This window comes from Hemicordylus capensis, chromosome 6, assembly GCF_027244095.1.
Source record: "Hemicordylus capensis ecotype Gifberg chromosome 6, rHemCap1.1.pri, whole genome shotgun sequence".
NCBI classification, from domain to species: Eukaryota; Metazoa; Chordata; class Lepidosauria; order Squamata; family Cordylidae; genus Hemicordylus; species Hemicordylus capensis.
In genome coordinates, this window is record NC_069662.1 from 146,283,946 (window position 1) to 146,309,038 (window position 25,093).

General features: G+C 40.9%; 1 protein-coding gene across 7 annotated transcripts in view; it reads right to left on the reverse strand.

Annotated features, from left to right (window-relative positions):
• Nucleotides 1-8,202: 8,202 nt before the first annotated feature.
• Nucleotides 8,203-25,093, reverse strand: part of EPC1 (enhancer of polycomb homolog 1) — a 67,491-nt gene continuing 50,600 nt past the window's right edge. For 6 of the 7 annotated variants that reach the window (XM_053260632.1, XM_053260635.1, XM_053260634.1 and 3 more), the window contains 7 exons: nucleotides 24,954-25,043; nucleotides 24,715-24,863; nucleotides 22,896-23,248; nucleotides 12,823-12,941; nucleotides 11,483-11,624; nucleotides 11,025-11,385; nucleotides 8,203-9,565 (listed from right to left, as the gene is read on the reverse strand). In XM_053260632.1, the coding sequence (XP_053116607.1) occupies nucleotides 9,493-9,565; nucleotides 11,025-11,385; nucleotides 11,483-11,624; nucleotides 12,823-12,941; nucleotides 22,896-23,248; nucleotides 24,715-24,863; nucleotides 24,954-25,043 (1,287 nt within the window). In that variant the 3' untranslated portion in view covers nucleotides 8,203-9,492. Of the gene's footprint in view, nucleotides 9,566-11,024; nucleotides 11,386-11,482; nucleotides 11,625-12,655; nucleotides 12,743-12,822; nucleotides 12,942-22,895; nucleotides 23,249-24,714; nucleotides 24,864-24,953; nucleotides 25,044-25,093 lie in introns of all 7 variants that reach the window. The other variant, XM_053260636.1, reaches the window with a different exon arrangement.

Genomic DNA, 25,093 nt, shown 5'->3' on the forward strand with positions numbered 1-25,093 from the left:
CCCGGGTGGCAATCAGTTTACAGTTTACATTTTTGGAAGCGGTGAGGGGAAGCAGCAGCAGGAGGCGGCGACTGGGTCCGATGCCGGCCGCGGCGGGCCCGCCACGCCACACTGCCTGCCATGGCCGCTGCCGCTGCTTGTCCGTCGTTGCGGCCGGCTGCCGGACAGCCACCGCTCCTCCCATTTCCACCTTCAGCCCCTGGTATCGGGGCCCACTGTGGGCTGCCCGTCCGCTGCCGGGCCAGCCCCGCAACCACCAACTGTCGCCCCTCCACGGCCGCCACCGCCGCCATGGGCCCCACTCGCCGCCCCGTTGTCCCATCGAGGCGGCCGCCGCTACTGGTCCCTGGCGGCCCGCCACGGCCGGCATCAGCTCCAGTCACCGCCGCCTCCTGCTGCTGCTTCCCCTCACCGCTTACCGGGACCTAACATGGCCACCCGTGTCCCTGCGGCCGTATCTTGCTCCGTGCATGCCCAGAACGGCCGAGAAAGACACGGGCAGGGACACGGGATCAGACTCAAGCTCTTTATTATAGAGGATTATATCTCTAAAAGTGTATTAATTATATTTCTCAAGGTGTCATGCATAATTGTTTTCCTTCTGTTCTGGGAAATTCCTACACTTTATTTATTTATTATATTTCTAAACTGCCCCATCTGTCATCTCTGAGTAGTTCACAACAAATAAAACACCAACACAATCAATTAAAATGAGTAGGTGATAAAAACTAAAAGCAAAATAAAATGGCTTAAAACAATTTAAAAATAATTTAACTTAAATGAGATGTGGAGACCATCTTTAATGTCGCCCCAGCATTGTTCCAGGAACAAGATGATTGTCCTATTGCCTAAAGGGGTCATTTAAAACTGGGAGAGATCGAGGAATAGGTTGTTCTGTCCAAGACAGTTCTGGAGAGCCTGTTCAGAGCAATCTCAATTTTTTTTGAAGGAAACTTCAAGCAAATCAACAAGTATGACTTTATTTTTTGGAGACTTTAAACCAGGGGTCTCAAACTGCAGCCTCCTGCAGATGTTGGCATACAGCTCCCATCATTCCTGGCTAGAGCACTGTGACGGGTGATGATGAGAGTTGTAGTCAGAGGTGCACCTAGGTCATTTTGGAGCCTGGACTTAAAGGCCTTTGAAGCCTCCCCGCCACTGCAAGTTAAGCATCATCCCCTACACACACACACACACACACACACACACACACACACAGAGTATTTTTAACATGTGGGTTCTTGAGGGCACAAACAGCAACTGAGCTCACAAGAATGTAAGATTATAAAACAGGTATATTTATGCAAATATGCTTTAGCAGAAAGCTTTCAACACACAACTTGACATATTCCCATCCCACATATTTCTTTCCCACTCTCCCCTCTGACTCTAAAGTAGAGGTCATGCTTGGCTGCCCAGCGCAAGTCACAGCCACACTCGGCCGCCCGGTGCAGCACAGACCAGCAGCACAGAGACGCGATGCGACCACATCACCCAGGCAGGGGCGGAGCCACCATTGGGCAAACAGGTTCAAAGAACCCAGGCCACCACCAATCAGGGGCTGTGAGAGCGGCCCCTGACACGCCCCCACATCTAACACCAGACACAGGAGCAAATTTAGAGCTATAGGGAAGAGAGCTAGTCTTGTGCTACCAAGCATGAATTGTCCCCTTTGCTAAGCAGGGTCTGCCCTGGTTTGTATTTGAATGGGAGACTACATGCGAGCACTGTAAGATTTTCCCCTCATGGGATGGGGCCACTCTGGGAGGAGCACCTGCATGCTTGCATGCAGAAGGTTCCAAGATCTCTCCCAGGAATCTCCAATATAGGGCTGAGAGAGACTCCTGCCTGCAGCTTTGGAGAAGCCACTGCCAGTCTGGGTAGTCAATACTAAGCTAGATGAACCAGTGGTCTGGCTACGTTCCTAAGCATAGCTACAGAGCAGTGGCGAAGAGATTGAGCTATGCATCAGGAAGTCTGCTGTTCAAATCTTGCCACGACCACAAACTCACTCGGTGGCCTTAGGCAACCCGCTCCCTTTCAGCCTCAGATCCCCTGTCCACAAATATGGGGGTAATAATACTGACCCACCTTACAGGGTTGTTATAAGGATTACAAGGTAATGCATGGGGAGTGTTTTAAGTATTTGAAACACTGTACACATTCTAAGCATTATTTTTATTTGTTCTCTTATGGCACTCTAGTGCACTGCAGTCCACACTTTGGGAATTACCACCCTAAGTACAGGTCTCAGAAGCTATGGGAAGAATCCTATAGCACAAAGAAAATCACACAGGAAAATATGAAATGAATGAGACTTGCAATGAGCATGTATATTGGCTCCAAGCCATTATAAACTCTTAATGAGCCATGTGCCCAGAGGCCTGATGCCAACTTAAACTTAAAAGATTAGGCAATCTGATAAACGTCCCTTAAGTATATTGATTTATGACAAATGTAAATACATATTAAAGTAACTATTTTTATCCCACTGTTTCTTCAGCACAACAGTGTTTACAAAAATGAGGAAACCCAGCATTATTGCTATGCGGTGCAGAGCACGGCTGTAATTTCCACCTGTTTTGACTATTGTGCTTTTTGTTACAGTGAGATAATCTCATGCTGTGTTAGCCGAGGAAGAAAGTGTTTACAGAAAATAAAATCAAAATAGTTGTGATTAGTGTGGCTGAGTGCCCGGTGTTTGTGCAATAATTGTAATTAGGGAATGCTGAAATGCTGACCTTGTTCATTGAATCCTCCAGTTCCACAAAAACATCGTTTAACATCTGCTGCAGCTTAATTCATCAACAGCACTTACCATATGTGAACAGAATACATATTGTGCAAAAGGTAAAGCAACTTTGAAGCTGGGAGCAGGGAATGCAGTAATTCCCAAGTTCTGTTTTGCAATGCATGAATTTGACATTTGAGAACAGAGTATGCTGGCTCCTGTGGTAAAAACAACAACAAATAAATTCCATGACAGAGTAATGGCAAACTTCTGACTGGATAGCAATGCATAGGCTTACCATATTTTCAACTCCCCACCCCCACTTTTTTTAAAAGAAAAAGTATGGAGGCCAAGTCTACCAATTGAGTTGAAGGGGGCAACCACAAGGCAACAGTTGACCTGACTTCTGAAGTGTGTTACAAAGAGAGCCTGTTTAGGGGTCCCCCACGGAGCATCCCTCTCTATATTTGGAACTATACACCTGTAGTTACCACTGCTTGCACTTGGGCTCTTATGGGACTGTGAAATCTCCATTTTGTTTTGTCTGTAGCTAACTCAAAGGGCATGTCACTTTGGCACATAGCCTGGGAGAAGGAACTCTCAGGTCAAGTTCAAAGCACAGGACTGCAGGAGGACTTCCCTGCGCTGTCAACCCCCAATTACTCACAGGTGGGAAGCTGGAGTAGACATAATCTAATCGAGCTATTCTTTAAGGAATAAGCGAAGTATTCTCCCTGTGTTGGTACAGTGGATCAGGTCAAGATAACACCTCCCCAGGAAGTGATAAGAAAGTAACAGGTCATCTCCTTTGTTAACGTTAATGGCTGGCTCAAGGTGAAGGAAGCTAGCTTGTTTACATCTTAGCCACCCCCAGATATTTTTAGACTCAAGAGATAATCATTGTGTCCATTTTGCTTCTTCCTACACTAGGACCTTCCCCATCTTTTGTCCAAGCAGAAGTCTACTCCTCACTTTTTAACAGAATAATGTTGCGTCCTGTACTTTGTCCCTATTGCCCACCTTTGCAAGGTGCGATCAGCATACTGCCCTCAGGCAAGAATCCTCTATAATAAAACCCTTGGTGTCTGTCTGTGGACGGACACAAGCGTGTGTCTGTGCCTCCCTGGGCTGTTCTGGGCATGCGCGAAGTGCATGCTCAGAACAGACCGAGGGAGACACGACTGCCAGCACACGGTGGCCACGTTGGGCGGCCAGAAGCGGCCGCCCCGAAGAAGCCGATGAAGCCCCACAAAGCCGGGAAAGAGGCGGCGGGGAAAACTGGCCGAGGCGGCGGCAAAGCCGCCGCCTCAGCCATTGGACGCGGCGCGCCTGAGGCGGCGGTGGAGCCATGGCCAAGGCCTGGCCGCGCCGCCGAAGCCGGGCGGGAGGAAGAGGCGGCGGGGGAAGCCAGCCGAGGTGGCGGTGGAGCCGCCGCCGAGGCCTGGTGGTGCCACCAAGGACGGGCAGCTCGGAGACTTTGGGGCCCTTGCCCGGCCCCAAAATTGCCCTTGCCCTTGCCCCAAATGTTTCCCGCCACGGCCGCAGCCGCCGACCGCTCTCCCACCCTCCCAGCTGCCCGATTTCTCCTTCCCTGCACCTCCCCCCAAATGATTAGGGGCCCCGCCCTCCCAGCTACCCAAGCCCTCCTTACCCGATCCAGCCCGCGACAGTCGGGCAAACTAAAAGCATATTTTGCGAAGAAGAGAGGAGCTCGCGAACAGACCTCCTCTCTGTGCAAAGCCACTGCCCAAACTGCCGCTATGGACGCAAAGGACGCAATAGGCGTCCTTTGCGCCCAAAGCACCAGTTCGGGAAGAGGCTTTGCAGAGAGAGGAGCTCTGTTCGCGAGCTCCTCTCTTCTTCGCAAAATATGCTTATGGTTTGCCCAACTGTAAGAACGAAATAAGGGAAAAGGAAGAGCAAAACAACAACAACAACAAAAGAACAAGGGAGAGAGGAAAGAAAAAAGAAAAAAGGGGGGGGAGACAAAGAGAAAAAGAGAAAGAAACAGACAGGTAACACACACACACACACACACACACACACACACACACACACACACACACAACACTTAAAGGGGAACCAAAAAAGGCTAGCGCCCGTTATTATAACGGGTTTAATAATACTAGTTTTCCTATAAGAGATCAAGATAAAGAGGAGAGCTGGTCTTGTGGTAGCAAGCATGACTTGTCCCCATAGCTAAGCAGGGTCTGCCCTGGTTGCATATGAATGGGAGACTTGATGTGTGAGCACTGCAAGATATTCCCCTCAGGGGATGAAACCGCTCTGGGAAGAGCAGAAGGTTTCAAGTTCCCTCCCTGGCTTCTCCAAGATAGGGCTGAGAGAGATTCCTTCCTGCAACCTTGGAGAAGGCGCTGCCAGTCTGTGAAGACAATACTGAGCTAGAGAGACCAATGGTCTGACTCAGTATATGGCAGTTTCTTATGTTCCTATGTAATGTGTGTTTTTTGTGTCTCCTGTGTCACTCGTGTCCTTACCTCAGATTCACCAGGTGGTTTTTCCTTGTATCCACCATCTTTTTCCTATATCTTGACACAAGCACCTCCATTTTACCCTGCCTCGACTCTTGCTCCTGCTTTACCTTTCATCTCCAGACTGGCCCTTTTCCTAACCCGATCTACACAGCATTCCTGCTGCTAAGCTGTGAGATTCTGGTCCATTTTTAGATTTCCCTGGCTCCCGGACCTATGCTCCTTGTTGATGCCACTGAGAGATTCAAAAGAACCAACAGAGTCACACTGTCGATTCCCTGGTAAAGGTCATCCATCAGGCTGACCAAGGCCAACTGAACCCCATAGCCTGCTCTACAGCCAATTTGAAATGGGTCTAGATAATTGGTTTCTTCCAAAACTGCCTGGAGCTGGTTAGCCACCATACTCTCATTCACCTTGCCCAATCATGAGAAATTGGAGACCAACCTATAACTAACTATCACTGAGGCATCTAGGGAAGGCTTCTTAAGAATTGTTCTAATCACTGCCGCCTTCAAATAAGGAGACATCTTACCCTCCCTTCAGTGATGAGTTAATGATATTAACTAGGCCATCTCCAACAATTTCCCTGCTAGATAGAGCAGCCAAGTCGGGCAAGGATCTAGAGAACAAATAGCAGGCTGCATTGCCCCAAGCAGCTTGTCCACATCCTCAGGCATCACAGATTGAAACTGATCCAATCTAATACTGCAAGAGAGATTGATGGACACCACCTTAATAGACTCTGCAAAAAGAGTGGAGTCCAAGTCATCCTGAATAAAAGATTTTGTCCACAAAGAACCCATTAAAAGCATCACAGCAGAACATAGTCTCCGGGGACTGGTTCGAAATGGAAGGAGCCTGAATCAAACTCCTCACCACCTGGGACAACTCTGAAGAATGCGAACCTGCAGAAGAAATGCATGCAGAACAGAATTTGTTTTTTTGCTGCACATACCGCTTCCGCATAAACCTTCAAATGGGTCCTATGCTGTCTTGTCAATTTTGAGCAGTCCTCCACTCGCGTTCCAGTCGCCTACCTTGCTGCTTCAGACCCTGCAACTCCTCTGTATTCCAAGGGACGACTTTTAAAGCAGGTCAGAAGGGATGCTTAGGAGAGATTGTGTCTACCGTCCTGGTGAGTTCCCTATTCCAGGTTCCCACCAGGACATCAACAGAACCACTGACAGCAGCAACATTAAAATCCTCCAAGGCTTTTTGGAATTCTACTGGGTCCAGCAGCCGTCTCAGGCGGATCATCTTAATAGGTCCTCCACCCCTACAGGGCTGGGTTGTGGCTGTGAAACCAACCTTAACCAGGTAGTGGTCCATCCAAGACAATGGGGAAGCCACATGATCCCCTACCCACAACCCTGTGAGGTAGGTTAGGCTGAGAGATACATGACTGGCCCAGGAGTCACCCAGTGAGTTTCATAGTTGAATGGGGATTCAAACTCAGGTCTTCCCGGTCCTAGTCCAACACTCTTAACGGGAAGTGTGGACAAAAACAAATACCATCAAAGACCACTTTATTGAATGATTTTAGCCACACTACAATTTGCAGTACTGTAAAAAAGAATACAATACCATAGCCTTTGTAGTGATAAAGATTAGATTGTAAGAAATGCAGGTGGCATTTGCTGAAGTTTTTGACAACAAATGAAATTGCACCTAATGCCTTGTCAATGTCTTCTAAACTTTGCTTCCCGCCCCACCATACTGCAGGCTTGTAGTCACTTGCCTGATTGCTTGGTGCTAAGAACTGCCACTTAGTGGGCAGGCATGGAAGCTTCAAAACCAAACAAAAAAAGTTTGCTTCTTTTTAGGCCAGTGATGCAGTGTTCTCCGGAACAACTGATCACAGAGCAGTTAGAACAGAACTGAGCAAGAAAGTGCTTCTTTGTAGGTGGGGAGGCTGCCCTTTAGAGGGAGAAGTGAAGAGGCTTTAGTCAAGGAACTGGTGCTCACTTCTCCCACTAAAGGGCATGTTCTAGAATGTTCCAAAGTAGCTGTGTGTGGGCATAGATCACTTTGGTATGACTGCATAGACTAGTAAACATGTTTACAGACTAGCAATCTTTGTGGATTTATTGGTAGGGATATAATGATTAATCCACTAGATTAAAAGTATTAGTTGACTGAGGGGAAAAGGAAAAAAAGAGGTCCTTGACTTATCAGGTAGTGTTTTTTTAAAAAAAGTAATTTATAATTTTATATTACTTTTATATTATAAATTTATATTACTTTTATAATATAAAAGTTATTTATAAACTGTGGATGGCAAGCAATGTCTGGCAATGTTTCTTCTAAGTTGGCACATGTTGAGGCATACATCTAGAAATAAATATGCTTCTTGCTTTGGAAATGTTTCCACCCATATGCAAATTCAGTAGCTTAAGCAGTTATGTTTTCTCAGGTGACAACTCTACTAGGTTGCATGGCTGTAGAAATGCACAATTTAGAGTACGTAGCCTAGCATATTAAGAATGGATATTTCTGTAAGGTATAATTGTTGGAAATAGTTTTTAGTGTAAACTGCTGCCATGTTAACTACGGATTTTTATTTCTTTAGCCCTGTATTTTTGGGTTTTAAATGTATATAAATTTAAAACCAAAAATAGAAGCACCTTTATTTCCTTGCATGCCTGTTCATTTACATTGTAATCCTGAAGGCAGAACAGTTTTATTCTATGTTTTATATTGTGCAGCGCTGCTTGTTTTAGGAGCTTATGTAATAAATCTGTAGCAGGCCTCGGTTTTATCTGTTAGGCCAGGCTCTTCCTAATTTCTGATTACCTTGAAGAAATTGTACAAGCTGCTAGAATAAGAGCTAATGCCATCTCCCAATTTCAAATTGTTTAATTTGATTTTTATTTTTTTTAAAATTGTGTATTATAGATAAGAAAAATGCACTGTTTTGGGGACCTGTGGTCCAAGAAAGCAGGATAACACGCGAGTGAGTAATAAACACACCACACATTTTTCTGTCAACATGTAATGCCCTGGGTTTATTTTGTGAGAGTTCTGTCACAATTTTCCAGGTGGGATTAAAAACCTTAAGGATAATGTACGCCATTGGAGTGGGCATTCAGGCTTCGGTACTGACAAAGCACTAGTAGAGTCTTAAGTACCATTCTCTTCACAGAAGAGAGGGCAAATATTTCCAAAGGAAGGCACCCAACAGTTGTGGTTCTGGCCTTGCAGCCTTCTGGAGAATTTTAAAAGGAAAAAAAGCTGGCTGTTTTCAGAAACTGGAATGATGATACACGTACAGCAATTACTGCATTCTTCTCCCTTATAGCCTTTTTCTTAAGAACAAGTAAAGAATGAAGTCTTTAACAATTATACAATAAAAAAATATAATTTGTGATCAAAAGAAGGGCAAGACAACATAAAAACTCCAGTTGTAAGGACTCCATTTGCATACTTGATTTGACACCAACTTTTTTGGTGTGCAAGGAAATGGGACAACAGAGGGGGCTGTATGAAGAGCAGCAACATAACTTTAGTGCTTTAAGTACCAGAAACTGCACACATGTTTGTGAGCGAGTCAGTTGGTAGAATCCATGAGACTTCATTTTTAGCTTGTTACTTGCCTTATTAGAACAGGAAGATCCCATTGAATAGTACATTCCCCATTTTTAAACTGATGCCTTAAAAAAAAATTCTGTATGTATGTCACCATTTTTCACATGATACACAGAAAACTCAAGGACCCAGAGGGGGAACCAAGTTATGTTAATACCATTTACAAAATACCAAGGAGTCCACAGCTACCTAACACATTTACTACAGCACAGGAACCAATGAAGGTACAGTGTACAAAAAACTGTAAACACGGCACAATAAATAGATAAAACAGCAGGTTCCGCACCATGCACATGATGTGATGACACTTCATCTCTATACAATCTCACTTCTCACACTCTTACTTTGTTGCAATTTTCCCTCCCTCCCCTCCCCCCAGCCCCAAGTGCAAAGCATCACAAATGAACAGTTCTGTATTCAAGTAACATATATACAAGGGTATTACAAATATGCAGTACTGTACAGATAATTGCTGTATTCTTAATTTACAGATGTGGATTCTTTCCTATTAACAGTAAGAAAAGAAAAACCAAAGCATGAGAGATGTGCATTGCTGTCAAGTCCCCACAGCTGCCATGGAAACGCAATATGCTGCATTCCATCATCCCTTGCATTCAAATTGCTACTGATGCATAGCACCTAAACAAGTTCCCAAAGGCTGCAGTTCCATTACTATGGAAACTACGTAACCTCCATTGCTACTGTATTGTCTGCTATATTGTTCAGTGCTGGCTTTTCTGTCTCATGGTTTTCCCTGTGAAATAAAAAGAGAGAAAACACACTCATAAATATCCAAGTACAACAGGAGACCTAAATCAAACTGTCAAATGCCTTCATTCAAAAGCAACAAAAAAGAACTGTAAAAGTGATCCTTCAATATGACTATGCCATTTTAATTTCCTTTGATTACGTTACACATGTACTATTGTGAAGGTTTCAAAGAGAAAGGTATTATTACAGAATAGTTATGATTACAGGAACGTAAGGAAAAGAATATTTTAAGAGTAAAAAAATGTTTACAGTACTGTACAATAGAACCAGAAGTGTTCAATTAGTCAAATGCATTTAATGTGTACCATTTGGGATGAGGTATCAGAAACATGAAAAATAAAAGGGTTCTTTTGAATCCATATAACCCTTCAGGAACAGTTAGATTTCAAAGTAAACAAGAGAAAGGGATAGAGGATTTGAAATAGTAGTGAATTAAGTACACTTTGGTTTTATGTCTCTTTCTGAACAGAAGTGCCCCCACCCCACTGACTTTCAGAACCAAGGGGCATTGCAAGCAGTAGTTTGTGGTATGGCAATCGGGTGGCGGGGAGGGCGGGAGACCGAATCTATCACAGCTCTTTGGTTGGGATTTACTTCTAAGTAAGTGGAGAGGTTCCAGTTATGATGCTTGTCTTCAAAACATGGGGCCACAGTTCAGTGGTAAAGCATCTGCTTTGCATGCAGAGGGTTCCAGGTTCAACACCGGGCATCTTCAGGCCAGACCCGGAGGCTCCTGCTCAAGTCCTCGAGAACCGCTGCCAGTGCAGGCAGTGCTGAGCTAGATGAACCAATGGTTTGACTTATTATAAGGCAGCTTCTCTGTAACTGCATGTAGAACTGTAGTGCCACAGAATACAATTCCCTCAAATCCACCTACTTGAGTGTAATTTATACTGTGAAACAAAGCTTCATTGTTCAAGACTTCTAATTAAAAGTTTGCATCCTACCATAATCAGCCAAAGATACGAGTGTGGTCCTTCAAATCCAAATTTATGAATATTTCCATGTCAATTTGACACATGCACATTACAGAGATGATTTCTTGTCTGACTTGCAAGCACTACAGGGTTTAGGAACATAGAATGCTGCCATATACTGAGTCAGACCATTGGTCTATCTAGCTCAGTATTGTCTTCACAGACTGGCAGCGCCTTCTCCAAGGTTGCAGGCAGGAATCTCTCTCAGCCCTATCTTGGAGAAGCCACGGAGCAAACCTGAAACCTTCTGCTCATCCCAGAGCAGCTCCATCCCCTCAGGAGAATATCTTAAAGTGCTCACACTTCTAGTCTCCCATTCATATGCAACCAGGGCAGACCCTGCTTAACTAAGGGGACAAGTCATGCTTGCTACCACAAGACCAGCTCTCCTCTTATTTTTCAGTGGTGAAATGATGAGGTCAGAAAAATCTCCTCAGCAGCTTGAATTCTAATACAAAGGCTTACCTTGGTGCTGTGTCCACGGAGGATGAAGCTGGCACCTTGGGCACCTGACAGTTTGCTGCAGCCAGCTTTAAGGCAGATGATGGAACAGCACTTAGAGTCCTAGGTATGTGTCGTGCATTGAGCGTAGTAATAGAGTTTGCAGTGGCAACTGATGAGGGTGTTAATCTAATGTTGTTCCCAAACAGAACCTGAGTTGTTGCAGAATTGGCAGCAGTTACTTGGTGACTCAGTGCACTGTGGGAACTTGAAGTCTGTGTTATACTTGAAGGCTGTAACAAGGCTGAACCTGCTGTTGATGATGAGCTTGTATGTACAAGTGCTGTAGGTGTCGTACTACTGAGGTGTAAGCCCTTATATACTCCTGTGGAATAAAGAGCACAATTACATTTAATTTGAGAACCCCTGTATTACTGACTTAGATACAAGACCAAGACAAGACAATCTTTACCATTTCTTACCTGAGGCTTGAAGGATGCCATTCACCCCAATTCCAAGCACAACCTCATCCTTCATTTTGAATCCCATGAGCTGTTCCGATGTAACCAATGCTGAAGCAGCAAATTGAGCACTAACAGAATCCAACGTCTTGGAAATAAAACCCTTGAAATACACAAAATCAAACAGACTGGGGTTTTAAAAGTGATAACACAGCAAGCTATAAAAGCAGAGACTACTGTAGTTTATTACTAACAATATTTCTAGACTGCCTTCTAACAGTTTAAAGCAGCTTATATAAAGAAAAAATGTAGATGCTAAACATCACGACAGTTAGAGCAGACAGATACAAACACAAGGCATAATATAAAAATCAAAGAACAGAGCAAAAGCTACCAATTTTACAAAACACAAAACCTCCAAAACAAAAACACAAGCCTTCCATTTATTCTCCAAAAGCACACCTAAACAAGTCTTCATTCTCTTGCCAAAAAACACCACACCCCAAAACACATGCAAGCTCTCTGAAACTCTTGCACAAGGATAGGCAACCTTGGCTCTCCAGCTGTGTTGAACTACAACTCCCATCATCCCCAGCCAAAATAAGTTATGGCTAGAGAGAATGAGAGCTATAATTTAAGAGCAGCTTGAGAGTCAAGGTTGTCTACCCCAGCCCTAGTAGGTGAGTATCCCACAATTCTGGAGCCTGCACATTACAAGTCTTGTTTAAGCCTCACTAATCCCTTAAGCATAAGAGCTTAGAGGCTAGCATTGAGCGTGCATTACAAATTTAATCAGTTTAAAAGACCAAGTCTGGTGTTTTCAGAATCAGCAAGTGTGAGCCTGGGTTGGCAATTGAGACTGCACAGCATCTCTGGAAACAGCACAGAATATCCTACTGTTGGGCATGTATGAAGCTCAATAAAGCATAATATATCCTATCCAGAACTCCTAAGCCTCATTAGGTTTATTAGCAATTAGTGTTAATGTCCAGAGACTTGACAGTGTCTAGGTAAATAACTTCCATTATTTAAGGGTTAAAGTTTGAATTTCAAACGGGAGAAGTCAAAGAGTACATGCAGTCTCAGTTAATGATATCATCGGGAGTTCTTGGGAACATGTACACCCATGTCTTTAAATACTGAGTCACCTCTTTTCTGTTAGAAGGGAGCAGAGGCAATGCCTACTATACTCACCTGAAGTGTCCCTTCTAAACACTTTAGAGTATGGCTAAGTTGTAGATGCGAGCGAAAGCCACTTTCCTGTTGATTAGTTGCTAGGCGCTATGGCAACAGCTGAGAATTAGAGATGAACCCTGGTGGGAAAAATGAGGGATAAATCATAATACAGACAACTCCCTCACCTGTGAAGCGTTCGCAGAAGAATTACTATTTGCTTGCTGTTGATGAATTTGTGCAAGCTGCTGTTTCTGCATAAGTGCCAGTTGCTGTTGATGTTGCTGGTATTGTTCGGCTGTAAATGCTGAACAAAATAAGAAAATACTGTATCAAAATATGTACACCTCATATGCACACCCCATATCCTACAGAGGAGCCTCTCAATGTGTGTAGGTCTGGAGCAAAACATGTATTCTGTGCTCCATCTAGAGTGGGAGCTGACATTATTTGCAAAATAAGTGTGCTTGTACATTATATAGAAATTAAGATATTCAGAAACATGGTATGCTGTTCTGAAACAGTCAGTTGCTGTATCACAATTACCATACTAAGAGAACTCCCACTATTAACTCCCCAGAAGTTGTCAAATGAAGTTTGTTCCATGTCCTTGTTTTCAGATAATGCTTGTATTCAACCCAATCAAGGTAAAAAAAACAAACACAATCTATTTTAAAAGTCTTTGGCAGAATAAATGATGAAGTTTTAATCACTCAAGTGTCCCTCAATTAACCCACCTGGAAAAAAAAATCCAGTCAATAAGAACGCAGTTGGTTATGCTGATTTACAGAGGGATGAAGAAAGACTGTATTATATTACTTATTTGTCTATGGAGAGCTCAGTTCTAAAAACAGAAAATAGAGAGGTTTCATTGCAGTTTTCATTTTAGAGCATCTTAATGAAAAACACTCCCTATTGCCAACTTTTAAAGTGGGGGCAAGGTTGAAGTTAAAATTATGTCTAGATATTACATTGTCAAGTTTTCCAAATTAATATTTTTAATACCAGATTTTGGTGGATACAGTATTCAAAACAGAAACCAAAGTATTTTGGACCTTTTACTGACTGAAGATACTTCTATTATCTTAGAAAAATCAAAGCCTCCTCAAACAAGAACCTAGCCATATTCAACATGGTCTACATTTTCTTCTCACACACCAGGGAAGTAGTCTTTATGGTACTGCCAAGTTTCCAGAAATGAACTGGTTGTGTACAGACTTACTCAATGCTAGCTAATGAACAAAGCGAGAATGTTAAGAGGACATAATGAAAGCGTTAATCTACAAGACAATGAAAGGAAATGTTTTCACACTTATACCAGCAGGATAATATATAATTCTATACTTTAGTTCCTTAAATAAGTGACCTTGAGGGCACATCTATAAAAGGAAAGTTAGTTAATACAATTAATTAGGTATTCAAACTAAAATCCTGCATTCTTAACAACTTTCTTTGCAGAGCTGAAAAAAGGCAAAACTTAAAATGTTTAAAATGGTTACTGCTAATACTGTACTGCCAACAACATAGCAAATGGAAATTTCAGTTTTCTGTATCTGTGGAAAATGGATAATGTGAATCAGGCTATCCATGCAATGAAACAGCAACCACCTCCATGATCACTGCTTACTCACTACTGTGCTCAGCCAGATTCCCACAATCTTATCTCTACCTGGTTGCTAGCTTGCACAGAGTATCCCCTGGAAGAATTCAGCAGCGTAAGCTGGTTCCAAACGAATATTTATATGGGCAGGAATCCAAAGAACTTCTTTAGTTATGCCCAGTGAGATATTTTTCTTTCCAACAGCAGACCTCCATATTGTATCAAATGCTTTTTAAAACATCTTCTTCGTTTCAAAAGTGTTTTGGCATATGGCATTGCTGATGCTTGAGAAATACAAGCTCCAAAGCCCACCTGGATATGCAGAACTGGATATGGACTAGATGGGCCTTTGGTCTGATCCAGTAGGATCCTCCTTATGTTCTTAGAACTTGGTGGTGTGGTTCTTTGAATTCTTTTTCAGCAGACGCACATACTACTTTTTTTTTTTTTAAGTGAGCTCTTAACAGGTCAGTCTTATGTAGAATCAGGATCACCCAATCGTGTTAAAATGAAATATGGCTTGCATGCCTGCCTGCTTATGCATCTGGTAGCTCAATTCTATGCACAAGTAATAGCTTCTTCCACATGAATGCCAACCATCTTACTAGAATTGCTTCATGCAAGATGAATATTCTACAAAGAAATCACATCTATCCAGGAAACTTGATTTCCTTGTATAGTTTGTCACATGTGACAAATGCACATAAAATAGACTAAGTTTAAGAAATAGCAATTGTCAAGCAACAACATAAAGCATTTGTCTTGTTTGAAATGGCCCTGAGAAATTCTAGGGCAAGGCAATTACAGGAGAGTACAAACTAGAAGAATATTAGTATATTTATACAGGAAGTAATTTAACCTGCTAGTTGGGAGAGCATTTTCAGTCCCATTAATCTTTCGCAAGTGAATAGCAAAGTCAAAATAGGGGACCAGAAAAGATATTTTTAGAACTCTTTTTAAAAACATGCAATTGACATGTTACTTGCAATTCTCACAAGCCCCCACCCCCAATCATTTGGTCATTAAGATGCCAGCTTCCATATTGCTTTTTGCAACATGCAAGGGTTTATGACAGTGTACACCTGCCTACAGCATTAACATTTCAGGAGCATACTCAAGGATTTCAGAATTATAGACAGCAAAATGAACCTCTCTAGAAGCCTGTGCACTATGGCCTATATGTGGACTATACAGAAGTCATGAAAAAAACTCCCTATCCTTTTGAAAAGAGCTGTACGTATGGGCTTTAACAATCTAGATCTTTGCATTCTGCAAATTGAGATTAGAGATTAAAGCAAAATTCTCAATGATCTTAATTAAAGATTGTCCTCCTAAATGTGGCTTAGTCCATTATCTTCTTATTTGCAAGTTTTAAGATAAAAGACATCCACTAGGCGACTCACTAGACTCCTACGGTAGTAAGAAGCCAAAGGCTCCAATCCACAGGGCTGTGTGGCAAATTCAGAGATTGCTTTGTAGAAGCTTCTCCCATAGTCCATCTCAAAGGTCATGGGAGCTTCAAAAGCAGCCGCCACAAGGAAGAAAAAACTGTTTGGAAAAATAGTTAGAAATGCTATGCATGAGCCCCTGCACGCACATAAAAGATATGCCTAATGTGGCCACAGACTATTGTGTGCACGCACTCAGACAGAAGTAAATGGGGCTTTGGACAGGAAGTAAGAATTGCCACAGGCAATTTTCAACCTTCATGCCTACCATTCTAATCAGTGGTAATAAAAAGTATTGTAATTTTTATCAGTGGGATAAAATTCAGAATTCTGTCAAGAAAAATTGAAGGCACACATTGTGCAGACTACATAAAGCAGAACAAGCAAATTCCCCCTAATTGTATAATAGAATTACAAGTTTTCGTTTTGCTAGTGAAACAAACAGGCATTTTAGTGCAGTTCTAGAATCCTCCTTGCTGCAGTTTGTATTTCAGAACTATGCACAAAAAATGCATTGACCTGCTGCAAGAAGTTTATATCATGCTGGATTGTCAGAGATATTTAAGGTTTTTGAAAGTTAAATGTCCATTCTACAACTAGGCAAAGAGGCACCTTTTAACGTGGTGATTCTCTTTATTTAGCAGGGGGAGAGTAACTAGCCCTATCCACTCCCAGCACAGTACCTATAGTGACTGTTGCTGGTGTCTATCTTGTGTTTCTTTTTAGACTGTGAGCCCTTTGGAGACAGGGAGCCATCTTATTTATTTATTATTTCTCTGTGTAAACCACCCTGAGCCATTTTTGGAAGGGCGGTATAGAAATCAAAATAAATAATAATAATAAGTAAAATATTTTCAGAAATAGCAAGTTTTCCTCTAAAAGTCCTGAGCATGCATACTATACTCTTAATGGATTGAAGAAGAACTAAATGATGAGCAAAACCCACTGAAAATAATGGGACTTAAGCTAATCATGATTAACTTGTTGCACTGGTTTCAATAATGGTGCTTAGTCATGACTAACTTCTTTTGGATATAACCCTATGGTATTTTCTGCTATTACTAGGAATGGCAAAATATGGGATAGAAAATCTACAGATTAGCTTTTACAACTAATACACCGAAATCTTATCCTAACCTATCAATGTTTTGTTCTATTTTAAAAAATTGGTGTACTCTACACTTGTAGATTTCCATGCTAAATACAGCTAGCCTTTTAGGTTTCAATTTCAGTTTCAATTAGTGAGACTCCAGTTACAGCGATGTCACTCTGGGCACTTTTGGTCCCATTTGACTGTTCTCTACCCTGCCATTTCATTAACTGGCAAGTAATTATCCTCTAAGTCTAAGAACTTTTTCAGTTTCCTTATTAAAACCAGTCATGGTGAGGATTATGAATTACCAGACTGTTAAGTCATTAAATGTTTCGAGCACTTTTTTCTTGCAAGTTATCTTTCAACAAGTATTAAGCAGCAAGTCAGATAATTTATCTGTTACAATCTTTCATAGAAATGCCTCAAGATAGATTACAAGGCAACTCTGAGTAATTTGAAAGTAATTAACATAAATTGCTAGATGGATGTGATGGGTTTCAGTAATGTGCTACATGAGTTAACCTGAAGAACTGCTTTGTGCCATATCCGCAATTCTTCATTGCTTACAAAAAGCATTTTTGTTTATGTGATACAAGGAAGAAAAATTCTTACACAGGTTGGTCGGTTTAGGCGGCACGTATGTTTAATAAGCAATGTTATTAGCAGTATGTCAACTAACTGATACAAGTTCCTTTCAAAACAATCACACAATATTAGTGGACAAGCTTGTTAGATCTGAAGTCCTGAGAAGTAGATCAGACGTTCACAATTTTTCCACTGGTAGATCATACATTTTTCTCTGGCATTTTACTTTACATGTATCTTTTTTGAGCCAGAACTTTTTCTCTGTCCTGCAAGCTCGTTTAGAAAGGACCAGAACTGGGATCAGGTGCCCTCCAGCGGCAGGAAGCAAGCCTTAGAAATTCTAGTCCTGTCTCAAGCATGCTCACTGTAAAATCCATTAATGAGAAGCTCCAGCACAGGGAGGAAAGGGTCTTCAGAATTTGTTCTCCATTATAACTGCTATGCAACATTTTTCAACAACCATTATATGCAGAACTCAAGTTTTCAATGCATCATACAAGCTGAATGAAACATTTAAGCAAGTCTACCTGTGAAATTAATTTTTAAATAGAAAAGGTTCTATTTTGAAGGGTATGTTACATTACCTTGAAAGTTAAAAAGGCACTCAATATAGTGTTTTAATTTTAGTTATGAGCTTTGCTTATAATGGGTCGAGGAAACAGGTAGGTCTGCTAGGCTTCTAGACAGCTGGAGGCTGGGGCGGGGGAGGAGAAGAACCCCAACCAATTCTTTGAAATTAAAAATAAATTTGACTGTGAAGCCCCAAACCAAACTGAAAGATTTTCAGAGTTCTATCAACTCAAAGTAATACACTTGCTGAAGTTTGTCTAAATATACTAGCCTCGCTTGTCTGAAATGTTACTCTGCAATAGTTGAGACAGAGCTGTGAGCACTCAAGAGACACACCAAACAATCAAGCCAGTGAGCCTTTTTCTATGAACGTCTTGGTGCCAGTATGCAGTTATCCAGCCTATTATTTATTGCATTGCAAATATTTTATCAACTGTTGGTCAGGAAGTCTGGGGAAAAATTGTTCTTTTAAACAAACAACAAACCAGAGAATTACACCTCCAATGTTGCTTTGTTCTCATTTATTGAATATCACCTCCTTTCTCACTCATTTACAGCACTACAAAACAGGTTTCTGCTTACCCAATACAACTAGCTGTATACCTTGAAGTAATTACACACACGGGGTAGGCAGGGGCAACACTACTAAAGCAATGGAAATTTTCAACTCTCAAGTACATCACTTTTAAGCTGAATTATGCTCCAAGACTGGCAGAGTGTTTCTATTACAAAGAAACTGGGTTTCATTACATTTAATTTGAAAATACACAATTGTATAAGGACAGACACACAAGTTAGTAAGGCTCTCTCTGGGTTATGATAAAGCCAAGGTAATCCCCAAGCAGTATATTATTGATATGGAACACCAGATTAATCTAAGTCGGACATCAAGCTATGCAAGGTTTGGAGTTGTTAAATATTTACAAGAACTGGCCAAATATCTATATAATTTGATATACCCAATACATAGAAGAGCCCTGACATTGGCTTGGCTGGATGTGCTGCCTTCTGCGGTAATCGACAGTAGGTTGAAGAGAGTCCCCTATCTGGAAAGATTGTGCCCTTGTGGGAATGGGGATGTTGAGACAGCTGGCCATGTGTTCCTCTACTGTTCTTTTAATTGTGATTTTCATTTTAGATATATTCTTCTTGTTTTTAGATATTCAAATAATTCTGATGAGTTTTTCATAAGTTTACTTTTTTCTGACATTCACACCAATGTTTTGCAGCAGGTAGCCAGATTTTGTACAGCTGCAATTAAGATCTGCACATGGTGTGTTAGAAATTGTTAATTTAGGTTGTTTCATTTTATCTTGTTTTACCCTTATGTAATAGCTTCTATATATGTATTCTTATATATCTGTATCAAAATTTACTCTTAATGTTCTTTTCATCTAGGTTTGAGTTAAAATCTGTTTATCTGATCAAAGGTCATAATAAATGTAAATGAAGTTAGTAAGGCATGCATGCTTTCACTCAAATAGCTTTTTCACATACACCAGTACTGTTGGTTCCGACAGCACTAGAATATCACCTAAACTGGCTACATTAATGTCAGGTGCCTAAAAGGTACTCACCAGAGCAAGAAAATAAGTTTGGCTATAAGTATTTAATATCTGACCTTACTATTACTTTGTAAAACACATTTTTCTAAGAACCAATTTCTTCTTATGAACAGCTCTATTGCTACATACTGTATCAATAAGAGGACGACTACATTCCCCCCAAAAGTATTCTAGAGAGTAGATGTATTAAAGAAACTGCATCTTCAGTTTAAGAAGAGCTGTATTTTAGTTTCTCCTAACTAAATCTGGGGGAAGATTCTGCAAAATATCCTGAAGTATTGTTTCTACTCTTTAATATACTTTATTCTCAACTCTGATACCAAGACAGGGCTATAGGTACTTCAGGTGTATGCCCATGATGCTCGTGGGTGCTAACTGCTTCTCAAGTATTACATCCATCCTGTGGCAGCATCACTGGCAATTTGCTTCTGGGCTAGATTCAAAGTCCTGGTTTTGACCTTGAAAGCCCTACATGGCTTGGGGCTGGGGTATCTATCAGACTGCAGCCACCCATATGGACCTGTCAGGCTCTGCTCTCAGCCCCACTGACCAATATCTGGTTGGCAGGGACCAGAAATAGGGCCTTTTTGGTTGTGGCCCCCCAGCTTCGGAATACCCTCCTGGACAAGCTTCATCTCGCTCTCTCCCTCAGAGTTTTAAAGAAACATTTGGAAAGGCATTTTAGTCTGTTTCTAGTAGGTTTTTAATTTATCAGTCTAGTTTTACTTGAATCCTGGTTTGTTTTTTTACTGAATTCTATTCTTTTATACTGTTTTATTGTCTGTAAGCTCCCCCAAAGCAGTATTTTACTGGGAGGAGCGGGATACAAAGTAGGTTGTTTTTTTTTTTTTTTACAAAATAGTTGTTTTTTAACAGTTTATTTAGGACATGGACTATGAAGGACGTTTTAACTTCTTCAGCCAGTGCAAACACAGAAGAGAGCCAAGTGCATGAACTTGCAAAATGCACCCAAACAACTACAACCTTACATCTATCGTAAGACTCTGACCATCAAATGTTTTGTCTAATGTAAGAAGATTCATCCAACAGCTTAAAATAGCAAAGTTATATTCCAAAGTACTGACTGATTAATCTGCAGATTGGGCTCTAGCCCATTTAAAGTGTCTCAGTCCACCCACAATGGAGTTACTTGTGTGAAAAGCCTCCACATGGAGCTTGTAACTCAATATGGCAATTTCCCACTTTTTCATGTGGACTACTTCACAGAGATTTCACTAGTGAAAGTCATGGGGCCAGTTCATATACAATGCAAAACCAGCTGGTCTCCAATTTCATTGTATGCACAAGCTATAATCTGCTGCTACATTCAGATCAGCAAGTGATTCTTCATGCTTGCCCTCCAAACCAGAACCTTAAACCTACTTCAAGTCATCGACCTTTTTTTATTGTACAAGCCAAAAGGCCATGACGAGAAAGAAATATCATATATAAAGGAACAAATCCAACAATAGAGCACAGGCAAAATTAAAAATACAAATCAAAGAACTGAACCCCCTCCTTTGAAATCTACACAGATTTAACTCTGATTTTTCTTGCTGTGAGGCCAAATCTGAATACTTTATATGTCACTAGTTAGGACAAAGAACAAAGCAAACAGCTGCAACATCTGACCCAAACATATGTGTTCCCGGAAGGTCTACCAAAACTGATATGTTACTAAAAATGGAGGACATTTTATGGGAGGTAATAATCCAATTACTCAACATGCTAGGGGCATTTTGGAAATACCAGTTAATTACTTCAAAACAGCTTCCAGGTCTGGTTTGGATGGCATGCACAACTATAACCTGCTGATTAGGATGTAGTGGCCATGGTTTGACCAAACTAGGAAGTCAGGTTGTACAAGCAGAAGAATGAGAGGGAGTGCATAAGCCTAGGACACTAGCCTAACCATAATTAAGCTGTTATTTCTAAATCAGTCCACTAACCATAGATTAGGCTTAAGTGATTTTGATCTTAAGTTCTCAAGTGCCTTCAGATCTTGTGACCATCTTTCTAGATTTAAGTTCTACAGTAGTATTATGTATAGGCAAATGTTGCCTTGAGAAGTCAAAAAGTCAGTCAAATTACAGTCAAAAGGAAAGATCAAGCTGTAAATACTTATTCAGATATACACCTTTCAAAGTTACACCTATTGTACAGTTTCTTTTAATGGATGGAAATTGGTTTCATTTTAAACACAATTATCTGTAATGGTTTATAACTGTTAACTCTGAAATTACCAACCGTACTTATTAACTTGTCAGTGCATCTTAAGAAGCACAGAAGTGCTGCAGCCATGATACAATATACTAATTCTAGGTATAACGAAACATATTTAACATTACATACGGTCAGCTAGTTCTCAGAAGGTGATTGTGGTGAATCTGGTCCTGTATACTTTAGTTCTTTCAATGCAAATTGCATAACTTGTGATTCACCAAGCCGTAAACATACATCCCATTAGCAGCTCAATCAAGTTGCAAGAATAGGGGATAGGGTTGCCAACACACTGAAGTACACAATGTCTGACTGCTGGCATGCACTTGGTTTAGTGGGTTGCAAGGTGCATAGGCCTATCTAATGTAATACTACAATGGTGACTCAAATATTTTGTTATCACATCTGACTGTTCTTAAATGACATATTTCAATTTATGCTGAAGATGACTTAGTTGTAATGGGGTATGGAACACCAATAGAATTTTCTCTAGTTTAAAGGATATCATAGACAATTATCTGAGCATCAGTAACTATTATACACTTCTGGAGCAATTAAACTAATTAGATCTTACAAATGCCTGAACACCACACTTCGGAATACAATTGTTGATATTCTTTTATTCCACAATGGTAGAGATCAGAAAAAGCAATGTCACTGAAGTTCCACAGAATTAAAGATTGTTGTTGGTTGCCCCGAGTCTCATATCAGTTTATATATTTATCACCACACTATAAATATTCTGTGTAGACTTATACTCGCAAGTTAAACATTTAGGCAAGTCCTCAAATCCTAGCAATTGTTTTAGAAATCATTCTGTAGCTGTTCAAATAAGATGCAATCTGAGTCCCAGTACTCTTCTCTGGGTGTAAATGCACACCTTGGAAAACTAACTCACTAGGATATTATACCTGTCCTAAGAAAACTCTAAAGTTTAAGGTTTAACTATATTTTGCTCAGAAAGCAGTCTAAGAATTTTTATGTAATTGAGAAAGATTGACACACCAGACTGGGTTGGGGGGGAAAGAGACACCTATATTAATATGTTTAGATTTCAGCAGGATAAACGTGTAACATAGAACACCATAGCCAAATGAGAAAGACATATAGGAGCTAAATAAAAGTTGGATTATCTTTGCCAAAGACATTTTTAGAATTAAGTTTGTCAAAATGAACATACCAAAGTGTGCTGAACCACTGCTACTTTTACTTTGTATAGAGGTACTGCATGTCTGGGTCCCAGGTTGTGCTGTGCCAGTTCGATTTACACTCCTGTGTAATTTCCTATAGGAAAGTTCATCATTGTCACTGTCATGTAGAGATGGTGTCCGAGGCCTAAAATGCCGCCATCTACATGATTTGATATTGACTAGTATCTGACTGAGGTCTTTAGAGAAAGATCTGTCCGAGGTATTTGTTTCTGAGGTATTGGCAAATTGATTGATTGAAGAGTGTAGTTGTGAGGAAAGCATTTCTGAATCCAGCTGGCAAAACGCACTGTTGTTCTCTGAATAGGCTCGGTCCAGTAGTACCCTAAAAAGTAAGAAGATCATCATTTTTATAGCATTCAAGCTCAAACAAAGCACTTTAGTTACAGCCAGTACAAGTTTTGGGAATCCTGTGCCACAAGACTTCCAAATCAATTGTTAACATTTCCCTTCTGTATGCTGAAGATGTTCTGAATTAAGAACCATGTGAACAAGCAAAGCACCATGAAGATTTCATGTATCACAAAAAAAGTGTGCTGTTAACATGGCAGCATGAGCTACATATCAACATGCCATTCCCAGTTGTAACAATATTTTTAATGTGCATTTTGTAGCTTACGTTTGTTAAAAGTTTCTCTTAGTGGCATATAAAGATCTAGAAGAAAAGCATTCTCCTCTACAGAACTGCACATCAAAACACTGAAAGATACATAGAGTTGTCAGTGGAGTGAGGACGTCAAAAGGTCTTTCATAAAGGGTCATGGGGGGAAAACTGTCTTTTAAGAAAGATTTAATTTTGATCAGAAAACTGAACAGAAATAACAGAATAGGCACACAGACCAGGAAGGAAAAGCACTAACATGGAAACCAACAACAGTTTCAGAGGTTCTATAGTTGCTGTAATAAGAGTGGGGGAAACCCTGTACAATATGTCAAATATACTTGAAAATAGCCTAGCTTACCCATCCTTTTGTAAATATACAAAAGGATGAGCAAACTGGGCTATGTTTAAATGTGTGTGCAGGTATTTCATCAGTTTCAAGCCTATTTGGCAATTACCACCTACAAATAATCTTACCAACTTTCAGTTTCAATACATGTTCTGAATACATATTCTTCACTGCCCAGGATAAGTCAAAAGATTTGCAGAGCAACACAACAAAATGCTACCAAAAATGTAAAGGTAAGGTGTGCCGTCGAGTCGGTGTCGACTCCTGGTGACTACAGATCCCTGTGGTTTCCTTTGGTAGAATACAGGAGGGGTTTACCATTGCCATCTCCCATGCAATAGGAGATGATGCCTTTCAGCATCTTCCTATATTGCTGCTGCCAAATATAGGTGTTTCCCATAGTCTGGGAAACATACCAGCGGGGATTCGAACCAGCAACCTCTTGCTCCCTAGGCAAGTTACAACTATAATTTGCTATGATGTCTGAATTACACAATTGGGGTTAGTGCAAATTTACAAACCATGGAACTGAAACTATGCACTGAAGCAGTTACGAGAACCATGGTTTGAAATGTTAGTGGCAACCATAGTGTGTCCAGTCTTGATGCTGCAGAAAATTGTAGTTTGAGCAATCCAGAAAAGTAAGAGGGAGGTATGTGACTGCATAACATGTTCCTGTGGCACATGATTGGATTATCTGAATAAAGCCATAGAGCCACACTATTAAAAAAATGTTTGAGAGCTGGTTAAGATATGTAGTATATTATACTGCATTCTGACTTCTTAAGACAACTACAATTTTAGTTTAACATCAACATGAACTTGTTAACCATAAGCCTACCTTCCACCACGTCCAACCCGTCTACGTGAAAGCCCTATGCACCTCTGGGGTACAGTAAGGGTTGTTAAGCAGTATCTATAACGCTCGTCTCCTAATGCTCTCTTTTTCGGACTACTCCAGGGCCAGTCACCAGTTTGGTCTAAATGAGGCTTGAAGGACAAAAAGTAACAGAAGAATTAAAACACACTTCTCTAGCTGTGAATATCAGTATTCAGAAGTTTCAGAAACGCGAGACTTACAGCATAATATTGACAGCCTGCTTTCCTACGGAAAGCAAATGGACCATCAGGATCATTTTCTTCCTCAGCTTCAGACGAGCCAGATAAGACCTTTAAAACATACAGAGAGAGTGCGCAGTTAAGAATTGAAGGACACTTTC